This window comes from Lonchura striata, chromosome W, assembly GCF_050655825.1.
Source record: "Lonchura striata isolate lonStrDom1 chromosome W, ASM5065582v1, whole genome shotgun sequence".
NCBI lineage: Eukaryota > Metazoa > Chordata > Aves > Passeriformes > Estrildidae > Lonchura > Lonchura striata.
This window is the reverse complement of record NC_140743.1, coordinates 6,325,330-6,349,709: the sequence shown is the minus strand read 5'-3', so window position 1 is coordinate 6,349,709 and position 24,380 is coordinate 6,325,330. Positions and strand designations below refer to the sequence as shown.

The 24,380-nt window shown below is 43.2% G+C and overlaps 1 protein-coding gene across 1 annotated transcript in view; it reads left to right on the top strand.

Annotated features, from left to right (window-relative positions):
• Nucleotides 1-24,380, top strand: part of LOC146763004 (transcription factor RFX3-like) — a 293,397-nt gene that overhangs the window by 186,706 nt on the left and 82,311 nt on the right. Inside the window, exons 6-7 of the mRNA XM_085571343.1 lie at nucleotides 3,047-3,228; nucleotides 3,996-4,115. Coding sequence (XP_085427469.1) covers nucleotides 3,047-3,228; nucleotides 3,996-4,115 — 302 coding nt within the window. The remainder of the gene's footprint in view (nucleotides 1-3,046; nucleotides 3,229-3,995; nucleotides 4,116-24,380) is intronic.

Sequence of the window (24,380 nt, the reverse complement as noted above, 5' to 3'; positions counted from 1 at the left end):
TATTGTGTTCAGTAAATTGCTCACAACTGACTTAAACAGAACCGTATGTCCAATATATTCATTATAATCTAATTTTTACTAATAGTCCTGCAATAAAGAAGGGTCAGAGTGGAAACTTATTTCAAGAGTAATAGGCACTAAAATATTGATATTCTTGTTCTGTAAATGACAGGTTATATGGAACATTACTAGAACAGCATTAGTTCAGTGATCTATTAGTAAGTAGCCCTGCAGAGTAGCATATTCAATGTCACATTATTATATATATTACTGTACTTTAAACACATATCTTGGTCATGTTAATTACTTTGGTGGTCTAAAGTGGAATGAATTAAACAATTGTATGAGGGTCCAGCATACTGGAATAAAACTTTGTTCCAAATGCCAAAACCAAATCCATGGTTTGGGGATTTATTGGATTCTCAAACTAAGTTCAGACTTTTTGTAAGATTTGTGAACCTGGAAAATTTGGATGCTCATTCTAATTCATTTTGGCATAATAACTTTCTTAAGTAATTAGTAAATGCAAGACAAAAACAAAATTTGGAAATTCAAGTGGAAATTGAAGGGAAATTCCAAGGATATGAAACCATGGGGAAAGAAAGGGTAAGCTAAGTAAAATATCCTCAAAAATCTGAAACCTCATAAGTTAAATATAGAATCATAGGATCATTTAGGTTGGAAAAGACCTCTAAGATCATTGAGTCCAACTGATAACACTGCCAAGTCCACCACTAAACAATGTCCCTAAGTGACACAGCTACATGTCTTTTAAACACATCCAGGGTTGGTGACTCAACCACTTCACTGGACAGCTTGTTCCAATGCTTGACAACCTTTTAATTGAAGAAAATTTTCCTATATTTCCGTTTATTCTTGTCCTACTGCTTGCTACTTATGAGAAGAGGCTGACTTCTACATCACTACAAGCTCCTTTCAGGTAGTTGTAAAGAGAGTGATAAGGTCCCCTCTGAGCCTCCTTTTCTCCAGGCTAAACAACCCTAGATTCTTCAGCTGCTCTTCATAGGACTTGTGCTCCAGACTCTTCACCAGCTTCATTGCTCTTCTTTGGACACACTCTAGAACCTCAGTGTCTTTCTTGTAATGAGTGGCCCAAAACTGAACGCAGGATTAGAGGTTTAGCCTCATAGCTGCTGAGTACAGGGGGGCTAATCACTCCCCTAGCCGTGCTGGCCAAATTATTGCTGATACAAGCCAGGATGCCATCAGCCTTTTTGACCATGTGAGCACACACTGGCTTTTTCAGTCAGCTGTCAACCAGCACACTCAGATCCTATTCTGACCAGCAGTTTTCCAGCCACTTTTACCCAAGCCTGTAGTGCTGCATGGGGTTGTTGTGACCCAAGTGCAGGACCATGCACTTCACCTTGCTTAACCTCATACAAGCTCTGCAGAGCCTTCCTACCCTCCAGCAGATTAACACTCCCACCCAACTTGGTGTCATCTGCAAACTTACTGAGGGTGCACTCAATCCCCTTGTCGAGACCATTGATAAAGATATTAATCAGAACAGGTCCCAATACTGAGCCCTGGGAAGCACCACTTGTGACCAGCCACCAAATGGATGTAATTCCATTCACTACCACTCTTTGGCCCATCTATCCATCATTTTTACCCAGCAAACAGTATGCCTGTCCAAGCCATAAGCAGACAACTACTTCAGGAGAATGCACTGGGAAACACTGTCAAAGGCCTTACTAAAGTTCAAGTAGACAACATCCACAGCCTTTCCTTCATCCACTAAGTGTGTCACCTTGTCATAGAAGGAGACCAAGTTAGTCAAGCAGGACCTGCCTTTCCTAAACCAATGCTGACTGGGCCTGATCCCCTTGGTGTCCTGTACGTACCATGGGATGGCACTCAAGATTATCTGCTCCATAATGTTCCCTGGTGCTGATGTCAGACTGACAGGCCTGTAGTTCCCTGGATCCTCCTTCTGGCCCTCCTTATAGGTTTGCTAACTTCTAGTCAAGTGGGACCTCCCCCATTAGTCAGGACTGCTGATAAATAAAAACTATAAAAATATTTCCATTTTATTTTTTTGATCTCTTATACTGGTAAATGTCACTAAAATGACCATTTTGCTTGAGTTTAGTGTGCATGACCCTGATACTAGCTCAGTTGGTTAGAGCATGGTGCCATTAACACCAAAATTGTGGGTTCAATTCTCTGTATGGTCCATTTACTTAAGAGTTGAACTTGATCCTCATGGGTCCATTCCAACTCAGAATATTCTGTGAATCTATGTTAGTTACTATTTGTTATATACAGAGGTACAGTCATGTATTAGAAACTGCTTGCCTAAATGCTTCCAAAATTACTCACCAAAATTCTGCAATAGATTACACAGGAAAAAAAAAGTTAATTCTGTTCCTCTTAGAAGTCGGAAGCAAACAGGCTACAACAGAAAGGGATTTGGCCCATGATGCTTTATAGCTATACAAGTTATTTTTCATGTCATCTACATTGCTTTTTACCTTATATTTGATAGTTTCTTCTTTGTATTTGGAAGACAATAAACCCTATTCAGTTAAATGTAATACTGGGGTTTTTTATTTGTATTTTTTTAATTCCATGTGAAGAGAAATAGTATATCATTCCAGAATTAAAAATTTGTTAACTTAGTTCTATTAGGGGTTTTTTTTACATACAATTAATATAAATTGCATTAGTTATTTTATTTCTTTGGAGTTCCAGCAATTTTTCTCAAAAGCACAAATAACTTAATCAAATGTTAATGTATGGTACTGAATCTAAAATATTTTTAGAAGTGAAGCTATCTGAGCTCACAGGTGCCATGAGTTGTTATTTCCTTGTAAACCTAAAAAAAAATTCCAAAACTAAGACATCATGGCATATCTAGCATTGAAAGTTATTTAAAGAGATTATATTTGCTCAAAGTCAATGTATTAAACAGGCCTTGAGTGGTCTAAAAAAGATCAGTTCTATGTTGTACAATTAAGTGGGGGTTTTCAGTAGAGTAATACTGAATTTATATATGTTCACTCTTTCATATTTGACATAGCTCCAATGGCTTTTAGACAACTATGAAACTGCAGAAGGAGTGAGTCTCCCCAGAAGTACCCTTTACAACCATTACTTACGTCATTGTCAGGAGCACAAGTTAGATCCAGTCAATGCTGCCTCCTTTGGAAAACTCATACGGTCAATTTTCATGGGATTACGGACCAGAAGACTGGGAACCAGGTTTGTGTTAAAATTTTAAAGTTTAACACAAAAATATCAATAATAATCATGAACATGAAGCTCATATGTTAAAAACAAGCAAGAAAATAAGCAAATAAAAATATTTAAAGCCTTTCTGTTAAGGGAGTTGCCAAATCAAGCAGACTTCAGGACTTGGGACTCCTGGTCTGCTATAGTCAGATTCTGTGTGAAAGTTTATGACCCAGATATCTTCCATCTCAGTCCAATGAATGCAGCTACTGCTGTTTCCATTTGCAGCTCCAGATAGTAGCGAGACTGAACATGTGTTCCAAAGATGCCGACAAACACACACATGACACTAACACAGCTAACCACAGAAGCTAACATAGGGCATTGCCTTTACCAGCACCCATATAGACACTCACATAAACATGAACACAGCCCAATTCTGTTATTTCTTTCCAGTTGACCAGGACTGAAGTTGATTAGTGAAACATGCACAAACCCTCACTCACAAGCATACCTCATTTATGTAATTATTTTATTCACCATTACTGCATAAGTAATTTAGTTGTTTTTTTTTTTTAAATTTACCTTATTCTATTTAAATGAAGCCCAACAGTAAAGTGCTGGAAAATATTGTTTAAGTGAACTGATTTTCAGAAGCTGGTGGAGTTATATCAGTTTTATACCAGAGTGAGAGGAAAGACAAGCCTAACTTCTATGTACTGTTTTCCAGTAAAGGCAAATGTTAACGTGTGATGTATATACTAAAGAAACAATGTTATTTTTGTTCTTTCATGAAGGGGGAACTCTAAATACCATTATTATGGGATTCGTGTCAAACCAGATTCTCCCCTTAATCGGCTACAAGAGGACATGCAATATATGGCTATGAGACAGCAACCCATGCAGCAGAAACAGAGGTATAGTGTTATATGAAACTACTTTTTCATAATTCTAGTTCTTGGAACCTTACCTGTCTGCATTTATGTGGCAAAGTTGAATCTCTAATGGAAATTGTTTAACTTCTCTTGGGAAAAATAAAGGTTTGTCAGTTCAGCAGTTGATATCACTGGAGTCTGATATCACTAGACATATCTAAAAACTCATAAATTTGAAAAATTGATTAAAAAAGTAAAATATTAAATTCTTCAGAACAGACACTTCTTGGTGGTTTTGGGTTATTTTATCAAAAGATGGGGAAAAAAAAGTAATAGGAGCTTTGAATTTCAAATTCTGCTGTTCATGTTCATCTCTTTATTCAGCACATATAAAAAAATTATAGAAGAACTTGTGATTAGGTTCAGCTTTTTGTTGATGTCCTCCTCCTGGCAAGAACTGATGCATCAAACCCCTGGACTTGAGCAGAGAAGACTTGGGCCACTGCTGGGCTCTGCTTGGAATAATCCCATGGGAGACAGTCCTACAGGGCAAAGGGGTCCAGAAGAGCTGGTTTATTTTTCAAGGAACACCTTGAAGTTTAAGAATGGTCCATCCCAACATACAGGAAGTCAAGCAAAGGTAGAAGGAGGCCTGCATGGATGAACAAGGAACTCCTTACAAAGCTCAAACATATAAAGTATACAAGAGGTGGAAGCAATGTCAGGGAACCCAGGAGGAATGTAGGGTCTGTCTATAGACTCTTTATATAGACTGTCTGACTGTTCAGGAATGATGTTAGGAAAGCCAAAGCCTACCTATGAAGGACAAGAAAATTATTGGGAGTTGTCAGCATGTATTTACAAAGGGGAAATCATGTTTAACCAACCCAATAGTCTTTAAATGAGGTGAATGGCTCCATGGATGAAGAGAGAGCAGAGGATTATGTCTATATTGACTTTAGCAAGGCTTTAAAAACTGTCTTCCTGTCAGGGAACAGCAAGGGCTGTCTTCTCCTTAAGGAATGGGGAGTTGGGAGTTGAGTACCATGGTATACACAGCAGAGACCTCACCAGCCTGGGCCTAGTCCTGCAGTATACAAGTGAAGTGAGCAGGGCAGATCTGGAGATGGTACTCAGATTCAAACAAGAGTCCAGATCATCAGACAAATTTGTGGTGATAACACAGGTGCAAGGTCCAGCCAGGAAGTCAGTCCACAAATCAGACTCAGGTCTAGTGAGGACAACCAGGATCAGACACAGTCCACTGATCATTGGGTAGGTCCCTAGGGGCAAGACAGGTCCAAGGTCAAGACAGAAAGCAAATCCATAATTTGGGGTCCAGGTCAATGGGATCCATACCAGTCACAGGTGTGGGTGTGGCTGAGATAGAAATCAGTAATCCTGCAACACAGGTATTGTAGAAAATACCACGCTCCAGCACGGTGTTGATGAATGGAGGCAGAGATCTCTGAAGTTTGCTCTTGGGGAAAGAGGTTTATTTGGGGTACAGAAGGTTCTGCCTCGTGCTCCCAGGTGCAGCACGTGGCTGGGCCTGAGAGGGTGGGGGAAGGGAGAGACAAAAGGAGGGTTTAGGAGAGGGGAAGCTCCAAGGGAGGGGAAGTTCCAAGAGACCGCGTGGCCCCTCGAAGCCTCCTTATCAGGGGGGCTTTGAGGTGGGTTGGGATGAGTCATATCCAATGGGGTTACATGCACTAATGTTTTAGGGGAGGGTACAGAGGTGTGGGATGAACCATACATTACATCTTTTGGGGGGTGGGATGGAACAGTCCATTTCACCCCAGGACCCATCCAAAGGCAGGGGCATTGTCCGGCTAGCTGGGAGAACTGTTCTCATCCCGATGTATTATTTATGAACAATTATATTTATCTATCATCTGCAACAAGGTATCTTATCAATGTGTATAAATACCTGATGGGAGGCAGTAAAGACAAAGCCAGGCTCTTCTCAGCAGTGCCCAGTAACAGGGCCATGAGCAATGGGCACAAACTGAAAAAGACAAAATGTCATTTAGTTGAAAGGCACCTCTGGCAATTGTCTAGTCCACACACACGCACCTGCAGCACAAAGCAGTGTCAGCTACAGCAGGTTGCCCAAGCCCATGTACAGTTGGGTTTTGAATTTCTCTAAAGGTAGGGACTCCACAAACTTACTGGGCAAACTGTTTCAGTGCTCAACCAGCCCTAGAGTTAAAAAAAAAAAAAAAAAAAATTTCTTATGTTTAAGCAGAATTTCCTGCAATTCAATTTGTGCCCATTGCCTTTTGTCCTTTCACTGGATACTAATGAAAATAGTGTGGATATGCTTTATTTATTCCATCCCAACTGTATCTCTATAAAGTAGTTTTGAAGATTTTTGTTCATCCCCTAAATCAATTCAGGTGGGCAAAGATTTTGGTAAAATAAATTTCCGAATACCAGGCATTCTAAATAGATGAAATGCAGAGAGTGGGGAGCTAGAATAACTGTGTGATATTTACAAGGTGAAAAACTTAGTGCTGTCTGTTTTCTGTGCAAAATTAGATATACTATTATATTTTTCAGAAAAGAGGTGTTTATCCAACAGAAAAATAAGAAATTTTCATTGAAAAAATTGGGAGTCCATAAACCAACTGCTACCTACACGGGGTTTTGTGTAAAAATTGCCAACTTGGAAGGTTTTGATGTTATTTTTTAATGGAAAAATAGACATTTTAAAAGTAAGATCAGATGTCTGCCTAATATTTTTATCACAATGGACTGTGGTTAACATAATAGTAATTTTAAACAAAATTTTAAATGTATATATAAAACACCAGCATTTCTTATGTTTAATATAATTTTGCTGTTCTCTAGCATGCAGAAATCTTTCCTTTTACTTTTTATTTCTGTTTATACCCTTATTTTGCAGGGTTTAAGATACAGTTTGGTCATATTTTCTTCTGAAATGTGTTTGGGGGAAAGCTTGACCCATATAGTTGCTTGTTTATTTTAACGGATATAAAGATTCTCATGTATGCACTAGACTGCAGAGGTTAATGCTTGGGGGGGTGGGGGAGAGGATAAAAGAGCTACATGTAAGAAAAACAAACAAAAGCATGCATTAAGCTGCATTACATTTTTAAGCACTATATTTCTGAACTAAGACTTCTGCCACAGTTATGAATTATGCTTAGTATATATTTAAGAAAAAGAAATATATCATGTTTTAACATGATATAAAGGGCTTAATACTATAGCTTGAGTCATTAGGAGCAATATTTATAGTTTTATGTGTATTTATATTTTTATTTAAAAACTAAAAGAGTTTTAACTTACATGCAATAATTCTCTTTTAAAAAGATATTCAAAGAGAATCTAAGAATCACAAATGATTCCTTCTCCTTTCTAATAACTCAAGCTGGGAAATGTTTTTTTTCTCCTTTAGAATCATCTGACAACTGTGCTTTTTCTGTTAAGATCTATCAATTTTACCCCCTCTCCATCAATCACATCAAATCAGATAGACACTTCTATTCTTGACTTCTTGACAAAGTATAGGCTGAATTTATGCTATAGATCACTTTTCCTCATTCTTAATTTGAAAGGTCGTGCAACTTTCTTGCTTGTGTGACACTGCATTCCCAGAATTACAGGATATGATGAGTTGAACAGGACAGACAAGGATCATCGAGTCCAACTCCTGGCCCTGCACAGGACTATCCCCAAGAGTCATACCATGTGCCTGAGAGTATTGTCCAAATACTTCTTGAACTCTGTAAGGCTTGGTGGTATGACCACTTCCTTGGGGACCCTGTTCTAGTGCCCAACCACTCTCTGGGTGAGGAACCTGTTTCTCATATCCAACCTAAACCTCCCCTGACACAGCTTCAGGCCCTTTCCTTGGGTCCTGTCACTGGTCACCACAGAGATCAGTGCCTGCCCCTCCTCTTTCCCTCACAAGGAAGTTGGAGACTGTGATGAGGTCTGTCCTCAGTCTCCTCTTATCCTGGCTGAACAGACCAAATTACCTCAGCTGCTCCTCATACGGCTTCCCCTCAAGGCCCTTCACCATCTTTGCTGCCCTCCTCTGGACGCTCTCTAATAGCTTAATATCTTTCTTAGATTGCAGTGCCCAAAACTGCACACAGTATTTAAGGTAAGGTCATACCAGTGCAGAGCAGAGTGAGACAATCACCTCCTTTGACTGGCTGGCACTGTTGTGCCTAATACACCCCAGGACATGGTTGGCCCTCCTGGGTGCCAGGACACACAGCTGACTCATGATAAACTTTCCATCAACCAGGACCCCCAGGTCCCTTTCCATGGCACTGCTTTCCAGCATCTCATTCATCAGTCTGTCCTTACATCCAGGGTTGGCCCATCCCAGGTGCAGAATCTGGCACTTTCCCTTGTTGAACTTTATATGGTTGGTGATTGCCCAGTCCTCTAATTTGTCAAGGTATCTCTGCCTTTGAGGGAGTGGAGGCCTCCTCCAGTTTTGTGTCATCTGTGAACTTGTTTGGTATACCTTCCACTCCTGCATACAAGTCATTTATGTAGATGTTGAAGAGCACAGGGATGAGGATGGAACCCTGTGGAACCCCACTAGACACAGGTCACCAGTCTGATGTCATCCCATTCACTATAAGCCTTTGTGCCTGACCCATGAGCCAGTTGGTCACCCATTGCATGATGTGTTTATCCAGCTGTGGGCTGGACATTTTGTCCAGAAGGATCTTGTCAGAGACACTATCCAAAGCTGGGCTGAACTCCAAAAAAATTACATCAAGTGGCTTCCCTTGATCAGCTAGCTGGGTTACCTCATCATAAAAGGAAATCGAGTTTTACAAGTAGGACTTTCATAAAGCCATGCTGGCTGTGACCAATGACTGTGTTGTCTTTCAGGTGTTTTTTCAATAATTCCCAGAATCATCTTCTCCATAACTTTACTAGGCACCTAAGTGAGACTAACAGGCCTGTAGTTTCCTGTCTTGGTTTGAAAAGACAGGTGTCTGCTTAAGGAAGGCAGGAGCCTCCCCTGAAATGGAAAATGTAAACCTCCTCCCTCTGAATTGTTATAATTTTGAAATTAAAAGGCTCTCAGGCACAGATATGGGAATAGGAATAACAGTTCTTTACTAGAAAAACTAAAAAATACAAATGCAATAATATGAACAAACAAAAAAACTACTGGCAGAGTCAGAATATGACCTGACACCCTGTGGGTCAGGGTGTTGGTAGCAGTCCTATTAAATGGTGGCTGCTGTCCTCCTGGAGTGACAGGTGTGGTTCTGTTTTCTGTTGAAGCAATGATCCTGTAGAAGGGTGTAGTTTTCCTTTGAAGGTCCAGTGGTAGTGTAGATGGGCCTGGTCTTCCTCTGGGAGTCCAGTGGAGAAGACAGTGGGAAACAGCTGCTCTGGTGTTCTAAAATCTCAGATTATATCCAGGTAGGAATGCTTGGTTCCTCCCCCTGGGCAGACCATCTCACAATGGGATGATGTAATTTTATCAGTCATGCAGTGAGACTCAATGGCCTATTAACAGAAGATATCTTCTTGGAGGGAGGATTGGTTTGTGAAAGTGATAAACAAAACTGCCCAATTAACAGAAAGTAACTGCCCCACCTCTAACAGATGGCAAATAGAATACATACTTATCTTACAACCCATGACATTTCCGCAACCTCCTTCTTGACCTTCTTGAAAATTGGGACAACATTCACCAGCTTCCAGTCAGCTGGGACTTCTCCAGAATCCCAAACTGCTCAAAAATCCTTGAGAGGTTTTGCAATGACAGCCAGCTCTTTGAAGAGCTCAACTCCAGTTGAGCTTTGACTATACAGATTTTCTCCTAATAGTGGTGAGCAGCATCTCTGTATTCTTCACATGTCCCCTGACCTTGCTTCCACGGGCCATACCCTTCTTTTTGGCCTTATTTCCAAGAGAAGATTTTTGTTCAGCCAAGCCGGTCTTGTGCCTTGCCTGCTTGACTTCCAACATTGGGGACTCACCTGCTCCTGTGCTTTTAACAGGTGGTGTTTAAAAAGTGACCAGCACTGATGGACCCCAGCACCTGCAAAAACATTTTCCCAGGGGACCTTATTTACTAATTCCCTGAGCAACCTGAAGTCTGCTCTCTTTATGTCCAGAGTTGAGGTTTGATGGACCTTTTCTCCTGTCAACAGAGATTTTAAAATCGATCTCTTTGTGGTTGCTGTAGCCAAGACAGCTGCCAATCTCCACTATGCTCATGAGTTCTACTCTGTTGACAAGCAGTACGTCAAGGAGGGCATCTTTCTGAGTCAGTTCCCTTAGGACCTGTTCCATATAGTTGTCATCCAGATTTCTTAGGAATCTTCTGGTCCTGTTTGTACCAGATGTGTGATGGTCCCAGTTAATTTCTGGCAAGTTGAAGTCTCTCATAAAGACAAGGACAGATAATTTGGAAGCATCCATTAGTTCCTCAAAGAATAATTCATTGGCATCATTGTCCTGGCTAGGTCTATGGTAGACTCACATGATAACATCTGCATTATTTGTTTGTCCTTTGATTCTTAAGGTTGTGGTAGTGGGTATGGTGCTGCCCTGTGCTGGACACAGCTGATTCCAGCTGCCTTGCTAATGGACCCAATGTAGGCCAAAGCTGAACCAATCAACAAAGCTGATGGTGCCTCTGTGAAAACATACTTAAGACAGAGCAAAACCCACCACACATGCAGAGGAGTAGGGGGGAAAAAAAGAGTGAAAACCAGCAGTATGAACAGAGGTCAGAAAAGAAGGTGAGGGAGGAGGTGCTCCATGGTGCCAGAATCAGTATTCAGATAGCAGCTTATTTAACATACCATGCTGGAGCAGTTGGATATTTTGTGAAGGAACTGCAGCCCATGGAGAATCCATGCCAGAGAAGTGTGAGAAGGAAGGAGTGGCAGAGAGATTTTCTTATGTACTGACCATAACACCCTTACACCCTGGAGCCCATTGCTTCACTGAAGGGGCTGCATGTAACCTATGTCAATAGCAAGGGGGGGAGGGAGGGGGAAAGATGAATCTGGAATGAAGTCATGAGCCTGGGAAAGGAGGAAATTTATTTTAATATTTGCCTTTTTGCTTTCTGCTACCTGAATTAGTAATTACATTTTAAATTGGTGATAAGTTTACTTAATTTTACCTAAATTGAGTCTGTTTTCCTGCAACGATAATTTGTAAGCAATCTCCTGTCATTATCTTGTCTTACAATCTTTCTTGCTCCTGTTCTTCCTATTTTCTCCATCTGACCCACTGGGGCAGGAAGGGTGTGACTGGCTGAGTGGGAATTTCACTGTTAGCCAAGGCTAAACCATCAGAAATGTGAATATATCCAAAGACCTGCTAGAGGTGTGCTTGTGTGCAGTGTTTGACATGGCCCTTAATTCAGGGTCTGAGATTTCAGAAAAGAATTTCAGTTGAGTGGCAACAACCATTGAGCTAATCCAAAGGTTGCTGAGTCACAGCTGTGGTCAACATGAGCTATTGAAGTACTACTTCTGTATTCCGATAAGAAATTTAAAAATAGTAAACTACAGATGACTGTTGATAACAGTCCCATCTCCTAGTTGAGACAGTAGCTTGGACTCAACAGACACAGATCAAGCCATTTAAATCACCTTTGTACTGGAATTGAAGAAATGCACAGATAAGGACTTTCCTCACCTATATAAGTAATAGCCCTGGCTTTCAACTGGAGCTGCTATATTGTGAGATCCCTGGGCTTGGTTTGGGGGGTCTCGTGTGGTGGTAAAGTCTCTCCTCCAACCCGTGCTTCCAAAGAAAAACTCCGCAGCCTCTTGTTGTTCGGTCTCAAGGCAGTTTATTGCAAGTTATCTAAAAGATTGTCTTCTCTGGCTACTGCTGTTTGGTCAGCAGCTCAGGCAGAGGCACACACACCCCTGACACCCTCTCTGTCTGCTGTCTTCTTCTTCTCTCTCCCCGCCCAGGGCTGCTGCTATCTTTTATAAGATATATTACGTATTATATGTTTACAGTTTTTCCCCAATACCTACTACCTATATTACCAAGTGCTTTTCTACTCTAAACCAATCTGTGAGTGCCAACATCACCAAGAACATGGAGGCAAGGAAGAAGAAGGAGGAAGAACAGGATCAGCCCACTTTCCTCCATCTTAGAACTTCTGACCCCCATGTACAAAATAACAACCCCCCTGTACAGGTGCTAAAACCCCCCTGTACAATACTAAAAAAAATTCCCCTCTGCTTTGTAGCTACTTTTACTATACTATCTAACCCTTTGTGACTGCTTGTTCTACCTTCAAAGTTGGTAACTCATTCCATGGCTCAAACTCAAAATCACAGCTGTTTCCAGCTGCCTGCCGTGATCTAAAATGCTTCTGACCAAGGCCTGGAACCCCTAAAAATGTCTGAGAGACATTTTGAGTTCCAACACTATATGGCTCAGACTTCCAAATGGAAGTCTGGTTTGTGTTTGACATACTGGTGCTAGATCGTTTATGAGAAGTGTCTTGGTTTGAAAGACAGGTATCTGCTAAGGAAAGCAGGAGCTTCCCTTGGCATGGAAAATATTATCCCCTCCCCTCCAAATTATTATAATTTTTAAATTAAGGGGCTTTCAGCCAAAGATATGAGAAAAGGAATAACAGTTCTTTACTAGCATGTGTATGTATAATGAGGCAAACAACAACAATGGTAACAACAACAAACAAAGAACAGAAAACACAAACAGTCTCTTCCTGCTCTTTAAGCAGTTTCCCTTTTGGTGTAGTTATGGCTGCATTTGGTAGGGGCGCTGGTGGCTCCTCAGCTGAGCAGGGCAGGTGCTGATGATTCCCCTGTGGCTGCAGGGGGTGCTGTGGCGCGAGTTTTGGCCTTCTCCTTCTCACTTGAACGGGGGTTGGGGTGGGGTGGGGACAACTGCCACCCTTGGGCACAAAACAAAACAAAACAGATTAAAAAACCCAAAAATGGGATGGGATAATAAACCATCCCCAAGACAGGAAGGAAATTCCGGTATATTTAAATAATTGAATCACAGAATGGTTGAGGTTGGAAGGGACCTCTGGAGGTCATCTTGTCCAACCCCCTTGCTCAGGAAGGACCATCTAGACCAGTTGATCAGGATTATGTCCAGATGGCTTTTAAATATCTCCAAAGAGAAAGACTCTACCATGTCTCTGGGAAACTTGTTCCCGTGCTCAATCACTGGATAGTTCCTGATGTTCAGAGGGAATCTCCTATGTTTCATCTTGTGCCCATGGCCTCTTGTTTTCACTGTGCACCACTGAAAAAAAGCTTGGCTCTATCTTTTTTGTATCTTCCCTTCTAGGATTCATATACATGAGCAAGATCCCTCTGAGCCTTCTCTTCTCCAGGCTAGAGTCCCAGCTCTCTCAGTCTTTCCTCATAAGAGAGATGCTCCAGTTCTTTAATCATCTTGATGGCCCTTTGTTTGGGTCTCTCCATGTCTCTCTTGTACTGGGGAGCTCAGAACTGGACACAGTACACTAGATGTGGCCTCACCAGTGCTGAGTAAAGGGGAAGGATCATGCCTCTCCACCTGTTGGCAATGCTTTGCCAAATGCAGACAAGGGTACCGTTTGCCTTCTTTGCAGCAAGGGCACAATGCTTGTTCATGTTTAATTTGATGTCTACAAGGACTCCCAGGTGCTTTCCTGGAAGCAGCACAACCCTTTGTAATATCAGCCACTCTTCCCAGTTTTGGTGCTGTCTTCAAAGTTGCTGAGGGTACACTCTGCCTGATCATACAGATCATTAATGAAAATGTTGAACTGGACTGGACCCAGTATTGACCCTTGAGATACAGTGCTAGTCACTATATTTTTTGCCACTGATCATCATCCTCTGGGCCCAGCCATTGTGGTAGGTTGACCTTGGCTGACTGCCAACTGCTCACCAAGTTGCTCAGTACAAGAAGGAAAAATACCACAAAATGCTCATGGGTCAAGATAAGGACAGGGAGACCATTCAGCAATTGCCATCACAGGCAGAACAGACTTGACTTGGGGAAATTAATTCAATTTATTGTCAATCAAATTTGGATAATGAAAAATAAAAATAAGTTTAAAAAAAAACATTCCTCTCAATTCTTGCTTCTTTGCAGGCTCAACTTCACTCCCAACTCTTCTAACTCCTCCTCCCCAGCAGCACAGAGGGATGGGGAATGGGGGTTGCAGTCAGTTCATAATGCATTATCTCTGCCTCTCCTTTCTCCTTACCTGTTTCAGTGTGGGATCCTTCGCACAAGAGACAGTCCTTCATGAACTTCACCAGTGTGGGTCCTTCCCATAGACTGCAGTTCCTAATGAACTCCAGCATGGGTCCTTTCCATGGAGTGCAATCCTTCAGGAACAGACTGTTCCAACATGGGTCTCCCATAAGGTCACAGGTCCCGCCAAAAAACCTGCTCCAGTGTGGGCTCTCCATGGGCTGCAGCTTCTTTCAGGGCACATGTACCTATTCTGGTGGGGGTTCCTCATAGGCTGCAGGTGGATCACTGCACCCCCATGGATCTCCATGGGCTGCTTCATTATGGTCTTCACTATGGGCTGCAGTAGAATCTCTGTTCTGGCACCTGGAGCACCTCCTCCCCCTCCTTCTTTTCTGATCCTTGGTGTCTGCAGAATTTTGTCTCACATATTCTCGCTCCTCTCTCCCAGCTACTGTTGTGCAGCATTTTTTATTCTTTGTAAAATATGTTATCACAGAGGCACTACTAATGTCTCTGATTGGCTCAGGCTTTGGTCAGTGGTGCTCATCTTGGAGCTGGCTGAAACTGGTTCTTTCTGACATGGGGACAGCTTCTGCTGTCTCCTCTCAGAAGCTACCCCTGCAGACCCCCACTACCAAAATTTTGCCACATAAACCCAATGTAGCCATTCAGCCAATTATCAATCTATCTCAGTGTCTGCTCATCCAGCCCATATTTCATCAATTTTTCCCCTCATCTGCCAGGCCAGTCATTTCATTGTAGAAGTTTATAAATTTGGTCAAGTGAGAAGTCCTTTTGATGAATCCATGCTGACTACTCCCAATTGCCATTTTCTCCTTCATATGTTTTTTAATTGGTTCCTAGGTTTAGCTGCTTCATCAACTTCTCGGGAACAAGGTGAGGGTAACCGGTTGTCGTGGTTTGACATGGGAAAATAATTTTCTTGGAAGGAAGAGGTCAATCCAGTCAGGGGTCAGGTTTGGATACTGACACTTGGGGTGACCAATTGAAGGTGGACACGCCTCTGAGAACACAGAGGGGTTAAAACCAGAATTCCCAGGAGAACTCACTCTCTTTGGTTCTGGTTATCGGAGAGGGGAAACCTTCCCTGCCCAGCGGGAGCTGGGTGGGGGAGGGGAGCCATGTGGCCTGGGGAGGTAGGCCAGGGGCTGAAGGGTCTGGAACTGAGCTGGGCCAGTTCCTGCAGATGGAAGGGTGGAGAACGTCTGAGATGTCTTTGTTCCCCCCCCAACCTAGAGGGAAAAGAGATAGAGAGCCTGCAAACACCTGGAAGTTTGCCGTCAGAGGAGAAGGAGAAGGGGGGGGGAAAGATGCCTAGCATGGGAGACGGGAGACAGAGTCCTGGGCCGAGATTTCAGACGTCCGGGGAGTCCAGGACTTTTAACCCTTTCCTGGGAAATTAAGGCTTTGTGAAATATTACTCCTCAATTTGAAGGAAAGAGAGACAGCCTGGGACCTCAGATGTTAGGGAAAGAAGGTTGGGGGGAGATGATGGAGTGCCTTTTGGCTGGACTTTTCTTTTTAGCCATAGACAGAACCAATCCTTCCCCCAAGAGAGACTGCATTTTAGGAGGATGCAATGGTGAGCCAAGAGACTCCTTCAGAAACTACCACTTCAGGTGTCCTAGGGTGACATTATGGTGTTTGTATCTCCAATCGTGTGTTCTGTGTATGTTTGATATTATGTTCTGTGCTTTCAGAACTGACTCTGAAAGTGAAGGTTTGTTTTGCCTTGTTATCAGCCGGTTCACCTCCCCCCATGGACTGCTGTCTAGAAAAGGCTTGCTTGCTTGGCTTGCTTGCTTTGCTTGCTTCTGCTTTTGCCTTTGCTTCCTAGTTAGTTTAGCTAAACAGTCCAATTCTTTCCCTGGACTGTTTCCTTTCCTTTCCTTTTCCTGAATACCATCCAACCTGCTCCGGACTGGGACCTGGAAGCACCGAGGAACACCGAGAGCCTGTGTTTTGTGATCTGCAGAAGCCATTCCCAGTGCCCAGAGCAATCCCCAGCATCCAGACCCGGGCGACCACTCCCAGGAAAGACTTTCTGGATTTGTTCATTACTTCAGAGTAGTGAAAGAGTTTTGTTGTCATCTGGTGTTGTTATTTTCTTTGGTGCTGGGGAGTGCTTTGTTTGTTAAATAAACAGGTTCTTTTCCACTTCTCTCAGAGAAAAATTTTTCCCGAACCAGGTGGGTGGGGAGGGGCCATGGGGGTTTGTTTTCTGGGGGTTCCTTCCAGAGGGTTTTCCCCAAATTTTCCCTAAACTAGGACAAATATTTTGGCGCCCAACATGGAGCTTGAGAGAGTGGAAAAAACGCTGTTGTAATCATATTTTTGTTCCAGTTTCTTTGTGTTGGTATGGAGTGGTTACTGGTTATGTTGTTTGAATTCATAGTGTCTCTTGGGGTGAAGGTCTGCATGTGACTCTGGTCCCTAGGGTTTTTTTAGATCTTAATCCCTCTATGGTCCCTAGGTTTATTTTTTTTATCCAGGAATAGCTCCAGTATTGTCCCTAATATGTAGGTTTTGCAGTGGAAGGGCACTGACCAGAATATCCATCGTTCTGGGCTTGGGTGTAATGGCTTGCAGGGGGTTTATAAAGGTGCTGAGGTCCGTTCCTGGAATATATGGTTCATGGTTATGGTTGTGCAGCCAGTTTGTTAGAGGGGAAGTAGGGGATGAGACTTTTCAGCCTTTGCTTTCCTTCTTCTCCTCTGAATTTGTTACATCCCTATTAGAGAATGTTCAGTTTCCCCTGACTGTTAAAGAGACCATCTTCCTGGTGTTTAATCTGGTAAGCTTTCTCTATACAGTCTGCAGTCTCTCTAGAATGAGGGCTGAGATTTCTAGAGGGGCTGATGAGACCTCTGATCCAGGAGTAGACCCAGGTGTGAGAAATCCTGAGTGGTGTGGGAAATGGGAGGATATGGGCCAAATCTTAAAGGAATTTTCTGACCCTATAGCCTGGGACTTTCCATGTGAACAAATTCAGAATCCAGCTGAGGTGGCAAAGTACCTGAAAGAGAAGTGCCATGATATCTCTAAGGAGGAAAAGATCATTGCAGTGAGCTGGGTCCTGGCATATGCTTATCGCACCCTGCTAGATACTGTAGGCCGGCAGACAGAGGAAGGGGGTCAGGGAGATAAATCAGCAGCTATCCCAGTCACTCAGGCTGCAGCAAACACCCCCGGCTTGAAGCCAGCAGCTAAACCAGACTCAGCAGCTAAGCCTCAACCAATGGCTGTTGCAAGTATCACAAGAAGTGGGAAGTGCACAGAAAAGACCAATCGACCAGTGGATGATGACGATAATGCAGGAGAAGGACCCTCAATGCCTACTGACATAAAATCAGAAGTCAAAGCAACTGGTAAAAGATCAGAGGCCAATACTGAGTCCTTTTCCCTAAAGGATCTTTGTGGCCTAAGAAAGGATTGTACTCGACGACCTGATGAGTCTGTAATTAGTTGGTTGGTCCGTCTTTGGGATGCTGCAGGCGAGGCTACAATTCTGGATGGTACTGAGGCAAGACATTTGGGATCCCTGTCACATGATCCTGTCATTGATCAAGGAATGATGAGGGGGGCTAACCCTCACAGCCTCTGGGCATGGGTTCTGAAAAGTGTAACACAAAGATACCTGTGTGCAGATGATCTTTATATGCAGCAGACCCAGTGGAAGACTATAGAACAAGGGATCCAACATCTGAGAGAAATGGCAGTGGCAGAGATTATCTTCTCAGATGAAATAACAACTAGGAATCCAGACTTGGTACCATGTACATCTGTGATGTGGCGAAAACTTGTATGTCTTGGGCCACATGAATACGCTTCTGCTTTAGCAATAATGAAGCAAGATGAGAGGGATGAGAGTGTGCTCGACATGGCAAGGAAACTCCAAGCATATGTAGATGCTGTACATGGCCCAACCCATGCCAGAATTGCAGCAGTGGAAACATGTCTGCAGAAATTAGAAGATAAGATAGAGGAGAATCATAAGAGACTCAGGGAGGAGATTAAGGAGGACCTTCTCCAAATCTCAGCAGTACAGATCAGAGGTTCTGGTATCCAACGTAGATGTTCCTCAGATGATGAGAGAAGGTACACCCCAAGAGCTGAGCTGTGGTTCTTCCTGCGCTATTGAGGAGAAAATATGAGGAAATGGGACGGAAAATCTACTGCTGCTCTGGCACAACAGGTGCATGAATTGAAGGAAGGCAAGACTCAGAGAGGAAGTGCCACCAAAAGGAGAGCAGCTCCAGTTGCCCGTAGCCAAACTGCCAGGCATGATGATGATGATGACATGTCCGATCCCCTTGAAGGAACCTCTAAGACATACGCCCAAGGCAAGAAGGATAACCAGGCTTAGAGGGGCCCTGCCTCTAGCCAGGTAGAGGAGAAGGAAAACTGTGTTTTCTGGACTGTGTGGATTCGCTGGCCTGGCACATCGGAACCACAAAGATATAAGGCTTTGGTCGATACTGGTGCACAATGCACATTAATTCCATCGAGACACTTAGGGGCAGAATCTGTCTCTATCGCTGGTGTGACAGGTGGATCACAGGACTTTACCTTGGTGGAAGCTGATGTAAGTCTGACAGGAAATGAGTGGAAGAAACACCCTATTGTGACTGGCCCAGAGGCCCCATGTATTTTGGGCATAGATTACCTTCGAAGGAGGTATTTTAAAGACCCAAAGGGACTCAGGTGGGCATTTGGGATAGCAGCTGTAGTGACAGAGGGCATCCAGCAATTGAACACCTTGCCTGGACTGTCAGAGAATCCAACTACAGTAGGACTTGTGAAGGGAGAAAGGAAAGAAAATCATCCAAATCCTCCTGGAAGCTGGTTTTGCCATCAAGAAGAGTAAAGTGAAGGGACCTGCTCGAGAGATCCAGTTCCTGGGAGTGAAGTGGCTAGATGGCTGGCGTCAGATTCCTACAGATATCATCAACAAGATCACAGCTATGTCCCCACCAACTAACAAGAAGGAGACACAATCTTTCTTAGGCACCATCGGTTTCTGGAGAATGCATATTCCTGAGTACAGTCAGATTGTGAGCCCTCTTTACCTGGTTACCCACAAGAAGAATGATTTCCACTGGGGCCCTGAGCAGCAGCAAGCTTTTGCCCAGATAAAGCAGGAAATTGCTCATGCAGTAGCCCTTGGCCCAGTCAGGAAAGGACCAGATGTGAAGAACGTGCTCTACTCTGCAGCTGGGAACCATGGTCTGTCCTGGAGCCTTTGGCAGAAGGTGCCTGGGGAGACTCAGGCTCAACCACTGGGATTTTGGAGTTGGAGCTACAGAGGGTCTGAAGCCAACTACACCCCAACAGAGAAGGAAATCTTGGCCGCCTACGAGGGAGTCCAGGCTGCCTCAGAGGTGATTGGCAAAGAAGCACAACTCCTCCTGGAACCCTGACTACCGGTGCTGGGGTGGATATTGAGAGGAAAGGTTCCTTCCACCCACCATGCCACCAGTGCTACATGGAGCAAGTGGATTGCTCTCATCACGCAGCGTACCCATATTGGTAAACTGAATTGCCCTGGGATTTTGGAAATAATTACAAATTGGCCTGAAGGTGAAAGTTTTGGTGTCACAGATGAAGAAAAAGGACCAGTGACACGGGCTGAAGAAGCTTCACCATACAACCAACTACCAGCAGAGGAAACATGCTATGCTCTCTTCACTGACGGTTTCTGTCACATCATAGGGATGAATCGGAAGTGGAAAGCAGCTGTATGGAGTCCCACATGACGGGTTGCAGAGGCCACTGAAGGAGAAGGTGCATCGAGCCAGCTTGCTGAAATCAAAGCTGTTCAACTGGCTCTGGACATTGCAAAAAGAGAGAAGTGGCCAAAGCTCTACCTCTACACTGATTCATGGATGGTAGCCAATGCTCTATGGGGGTGGCTAGAGAGGTGGAAAGAGGCTAACTGGCAGCATAGAGGAAAACCTATTTGGGCTGATGATGACTGGAAAGATATCACTACTCAGGTAGAGAAGCTACCTGTGAAGGTTCGCCATGTAGATGCCCATGTCCCCAGAAGTAAAGCTAATGAAGAGCAGCAAAACAATCAGCAGGTAGATCAGGCTGCAAAGATAGGGGTGTCAAAGATAGACCTCGATTGGGAACACAAGGGAGAGTTGTTCTTAGCACGATGGGCCCATGATGCCTCAGGCCATCAGGGTAGAGATGCCACCTATAAGTGGACACGAAACCGAGGGGTGGATCTAACCATGGACAGTATTTCTCAGGTGATCCATGACTGTGAGATGTGTGCTACCATGAAACAGGCCAAGCAGGTGAAGCCCCTGTGGTATGGTCGGCGGTGGTCCAAGTACAAGTATGGGGAGGCCCGGGAGATTGACTAAATCACACTGCCCCAGACACGCCAAGGCAAGTGCTACGTGCTCAAAATGGTAGAAGCCACCACTGGATGGTTGGAAACCTACCCTGTGTCTCATGCTACAGCCCGTAACAGCATCCTGGGCCTTGAAAATCAGGTCCTTAGGAGGCATGGTACTCCTGAGAGGATTGAGTCAGACAATGGGACTCATTTCAAGAACAGCCTTATCAACACCTGGGCTAGGGAACATGGCATTGAGTGGGTGTACCACATCCCCTACCATGCACCAGCTGCAGGCAAAGTGGAGAGGTACAATGGACTGTTAAAAACCACCTTAAAAGCATTGGGTGGGGGATCTTTCAAAAATTGGGAGCAACATTTAGCAAAGGCCGCCTGGTTAGTTAACAGCCGAGGTTTCACCAATCGAGCAGGTCCTGCTCAGTCTGAGCCCCTGAATATAGTAGACGGAGATAAAGTCCCAGTGGCACATGTCAAAGGTTTGTTAGGGAAATCAGTGTGGATCAATTCTGCCTCGAGTACAAACAAACCCATTCCTGGGATTGTCTTTGCTCAGGGACCAGGTTGTACATGGTGGATAATGCAGAGAGATGGAGCAACACGATGTGTACCTCAGGGAGATCTGATTGTGGGGTGAGACTCATGTGCAAATATCACTGTTTGCTGGATGTTACTGCCAGTGACTGTACATGAAAACACACAGACATGAGAAAGAAGGAAATGTGTAAGTGTCGAAGGTTTGAGCAAGTGAAATAGAAGGAAATGTGTAAGTGTCTAAGGTATGAGTAAGTGAAAGATACAAGTTTTAACTTGATGGAGTTTTTACATGATGTTGAAGATATGGAGATAAGGGGTGGAATGTCCTAGGGTGACATTATGGTGTTTGTATCTCTAATCGTGTGTTCTGTGTATGTTTGGTATTATTTTCTGTGCTTTCAGAACTGACTCTGAAAGTGAAGGTTTGTTTTGCCTTGTTATCAGCCAGTTCACCTCCCCCCATGGTCTGCTGTCTAGAAAAGGCTTGCTTGCTTTGCTTGCTTGCTTTTCTTGCCTGCTTTTGCTTGGTTGCTTTGCTTGCTTCTGCTTTTGCCTTTGCTTCCTAGTTAGTTTAGCTAAACAGTCCAATTCTTTCCCTGGACTCTTTCCTTTCCTTTCCTTTCCTTTCCTTTCCTTTCCTTTCCTTTCCTTTCCTTTCCTTTCCTTTCCTTTCCTTTCCTTTCCTTTCCTTTCCTTTCCTTTCCTTTCCTTTCCTTTCCTTTCCTTTCCTTTCCTTTCCTTTCCTTTCCTTTCCTTTCCTTTCCTTTCCTTTCCTTTCCTTTCCTTTCCTTTCCTTTCCTTTCCTTTCCTTTCCTTTCCTTTCCTTTCCTTTCCTTTCCTTTCCTTTCCTTTCCTTTCCTTTCCTTTCCTTTCCTTTCCTTTCCTTTCCTTTCCTTTCCTTTCCTTTCCTTTCCTTTCCTTCTTTCCTTTCCTTTTCCTGAATACCATCCAACCTGCTCCGGACTGGGACCTGGAAGCACCAAGGAACACCGAGAGCCTGCGTTTTGTGATCTGCAGAAGCCATTCCCAGTGCTGGAGAGCAATCCCCAGCGTCCAGACCCGGGAGACCACTCCCAGGAAAGACTTTCTGGATTTGTTCATTACTTCAGAGTAGTGAAAGAGTTTTGTTGTCATCTGGTGTTGTTATTTTCTTTGGTGCTGGGGAGTGCTTTGTTTGTTAAACAGGTTCTTTTCCACTTCTCTCAGAGAAAAATTTTTCCCGAACCAGGTGGGTGGGGAGGGGCCATGGGGGTTTGTTTTCTGGGGGTTCCTTCCAGAGGGTTTTCCCCAAATTTTCCCTAAACTAGGACATCAGGAATGAAAAGCTGAGGAGGGTGTGATGATGCCCTCCATCTTCAGAGAAGAAGAGAAGACGTTCTCTGTTCTTGGACCCTCGGCCCCAGGGGAAAATCGGGGGGACTGTAGTCCCAAAATGAGACACTGGACTGTTCCTGTTAGTCCTTGGCAAAGCATCCTTAAAGGAGCCCTATAAACAGTCTCTGTCCATGCACAGTGGTGAGAGCACTGTGACATGGAGAGGAGAGTGTCACACTGGCCGGTGTGTCTGGGCGGTGCCATGTGTGACATGGAAACACAAGAGGTGGCATCTGTGTTTCCTGGGGGTCTATGGTGCAAGGGAGACTCTTCTCTCCCCTGATGGACTCAGTATTGATTATGTGGAAGTGTGAAGACTTGATTAAGGGTCCAAATGTGTCTCACTGTGGTTTGTTGGAGTTGGGTGGTGGGAGGAGGAATGTTTTGAAAGGTTTTAATTTTGAATTTTGTGTATGGTTTTTGTTTCCTTTCTTTTTTCTTTTATAGTAGTAGTGGTAGCTTAATAGATTTTTTTTTCCTTTGTTATTAAGCTTAGGCCTGCTTTGCTCTGTTCTCCATCACATTTCACAGCATTCAATTGATAGGTTGCATTTTCATGGGGGCACTGGCATTGTGCAAATGTCAAACCATGACACCGGTCTATAAAAGCTGTTGAAACTGTTTGACTCCTATAATGTCACCTGTAATAATGCTGGAATTAAGATTTTCCCCAAGATAAAGCACACTGGAGCAATTTGTAGCATAAACCTGGCTCCTAGCATCTAGATTTTTTTTGTGTGTGTGAAAGTTCTTTTTAAACCCTAGAAATTCAAAAGACTGTTACTTTTATACATTCAAGATACTTTGGATTCTACTCAAAGAGCTGAAAAAATTGTGAAATAATGAATTTTCTAGAAACTAGTGAAACTATATGAACATACTGATTTTGATTTAAAAATAGAAATTGATTTTCTGCCAGATGTTTTTAGAGTATAATAAGAATAAATTTAAAAATTCTTTAAAAGTTAGTTTTTTGGATTGCAAAGAGATCTATCAAGTGATGAGAAGTTTATCCATAAGAGTTTAATGTCACTGTTGATCAGGTAGGGAAAAGTTACGGAAATGTACTGGAGCTAAGTACGAATACAATAATAGGCTACAGAGTTACAAATATATGTGTAAAGAATATAAAGAATATATAAAAGAAAAAAGGCGAAAATAAATTTGGCATCACTGTGATACTAGAGATTAAACTTTAGTCTTTCTAAAGTTGATTACAGTTGTAAAATTTATTTCTGCAGGCCCAGGATTTTATCCTGGGCCTTTACAATAACTAAACTTCATATAAAAGTCATAGAGATTTAGATGATGACAAAAGTTTTTGTGTTCAAATATTCTCATTCCTAAAGTTATCATACTCTATGTTAATCGGGTCAAGAGGTATCTTTTGGAAAAGTATACTTCTTGTTGTTGTGGTTTGACAATGGCCAAATGCCAGGCACTCATGGAAGTTCTTCACTTGGTCTCTCCTGCTACAGTTGGGTAGAAGAGAGGGAAAAAAATTACGAATGGCTCATGAGTTAAGAACTGGAAGAAAAAAAAGACTTTAACAGCAAAACAGGTTCAAATTTAAAGGTATAAAGTAAATTTATTATTAACAGAGTAAGAGGAGGAAAATGAGTAGTAAAATAAGCCTTTAAAACACCTCTTTTTCCCCCCAACCCCTCCATCCTTCCCACCGAGAGCACAGGAAGACAGGCCATGAGGGGCTTTGGTCAGATAATCATTCAAGATCTTTTTCAATTCGCTCAGGGAGAGGAGTCTTTTTTCTGCTATGCCATGGGGTCCCT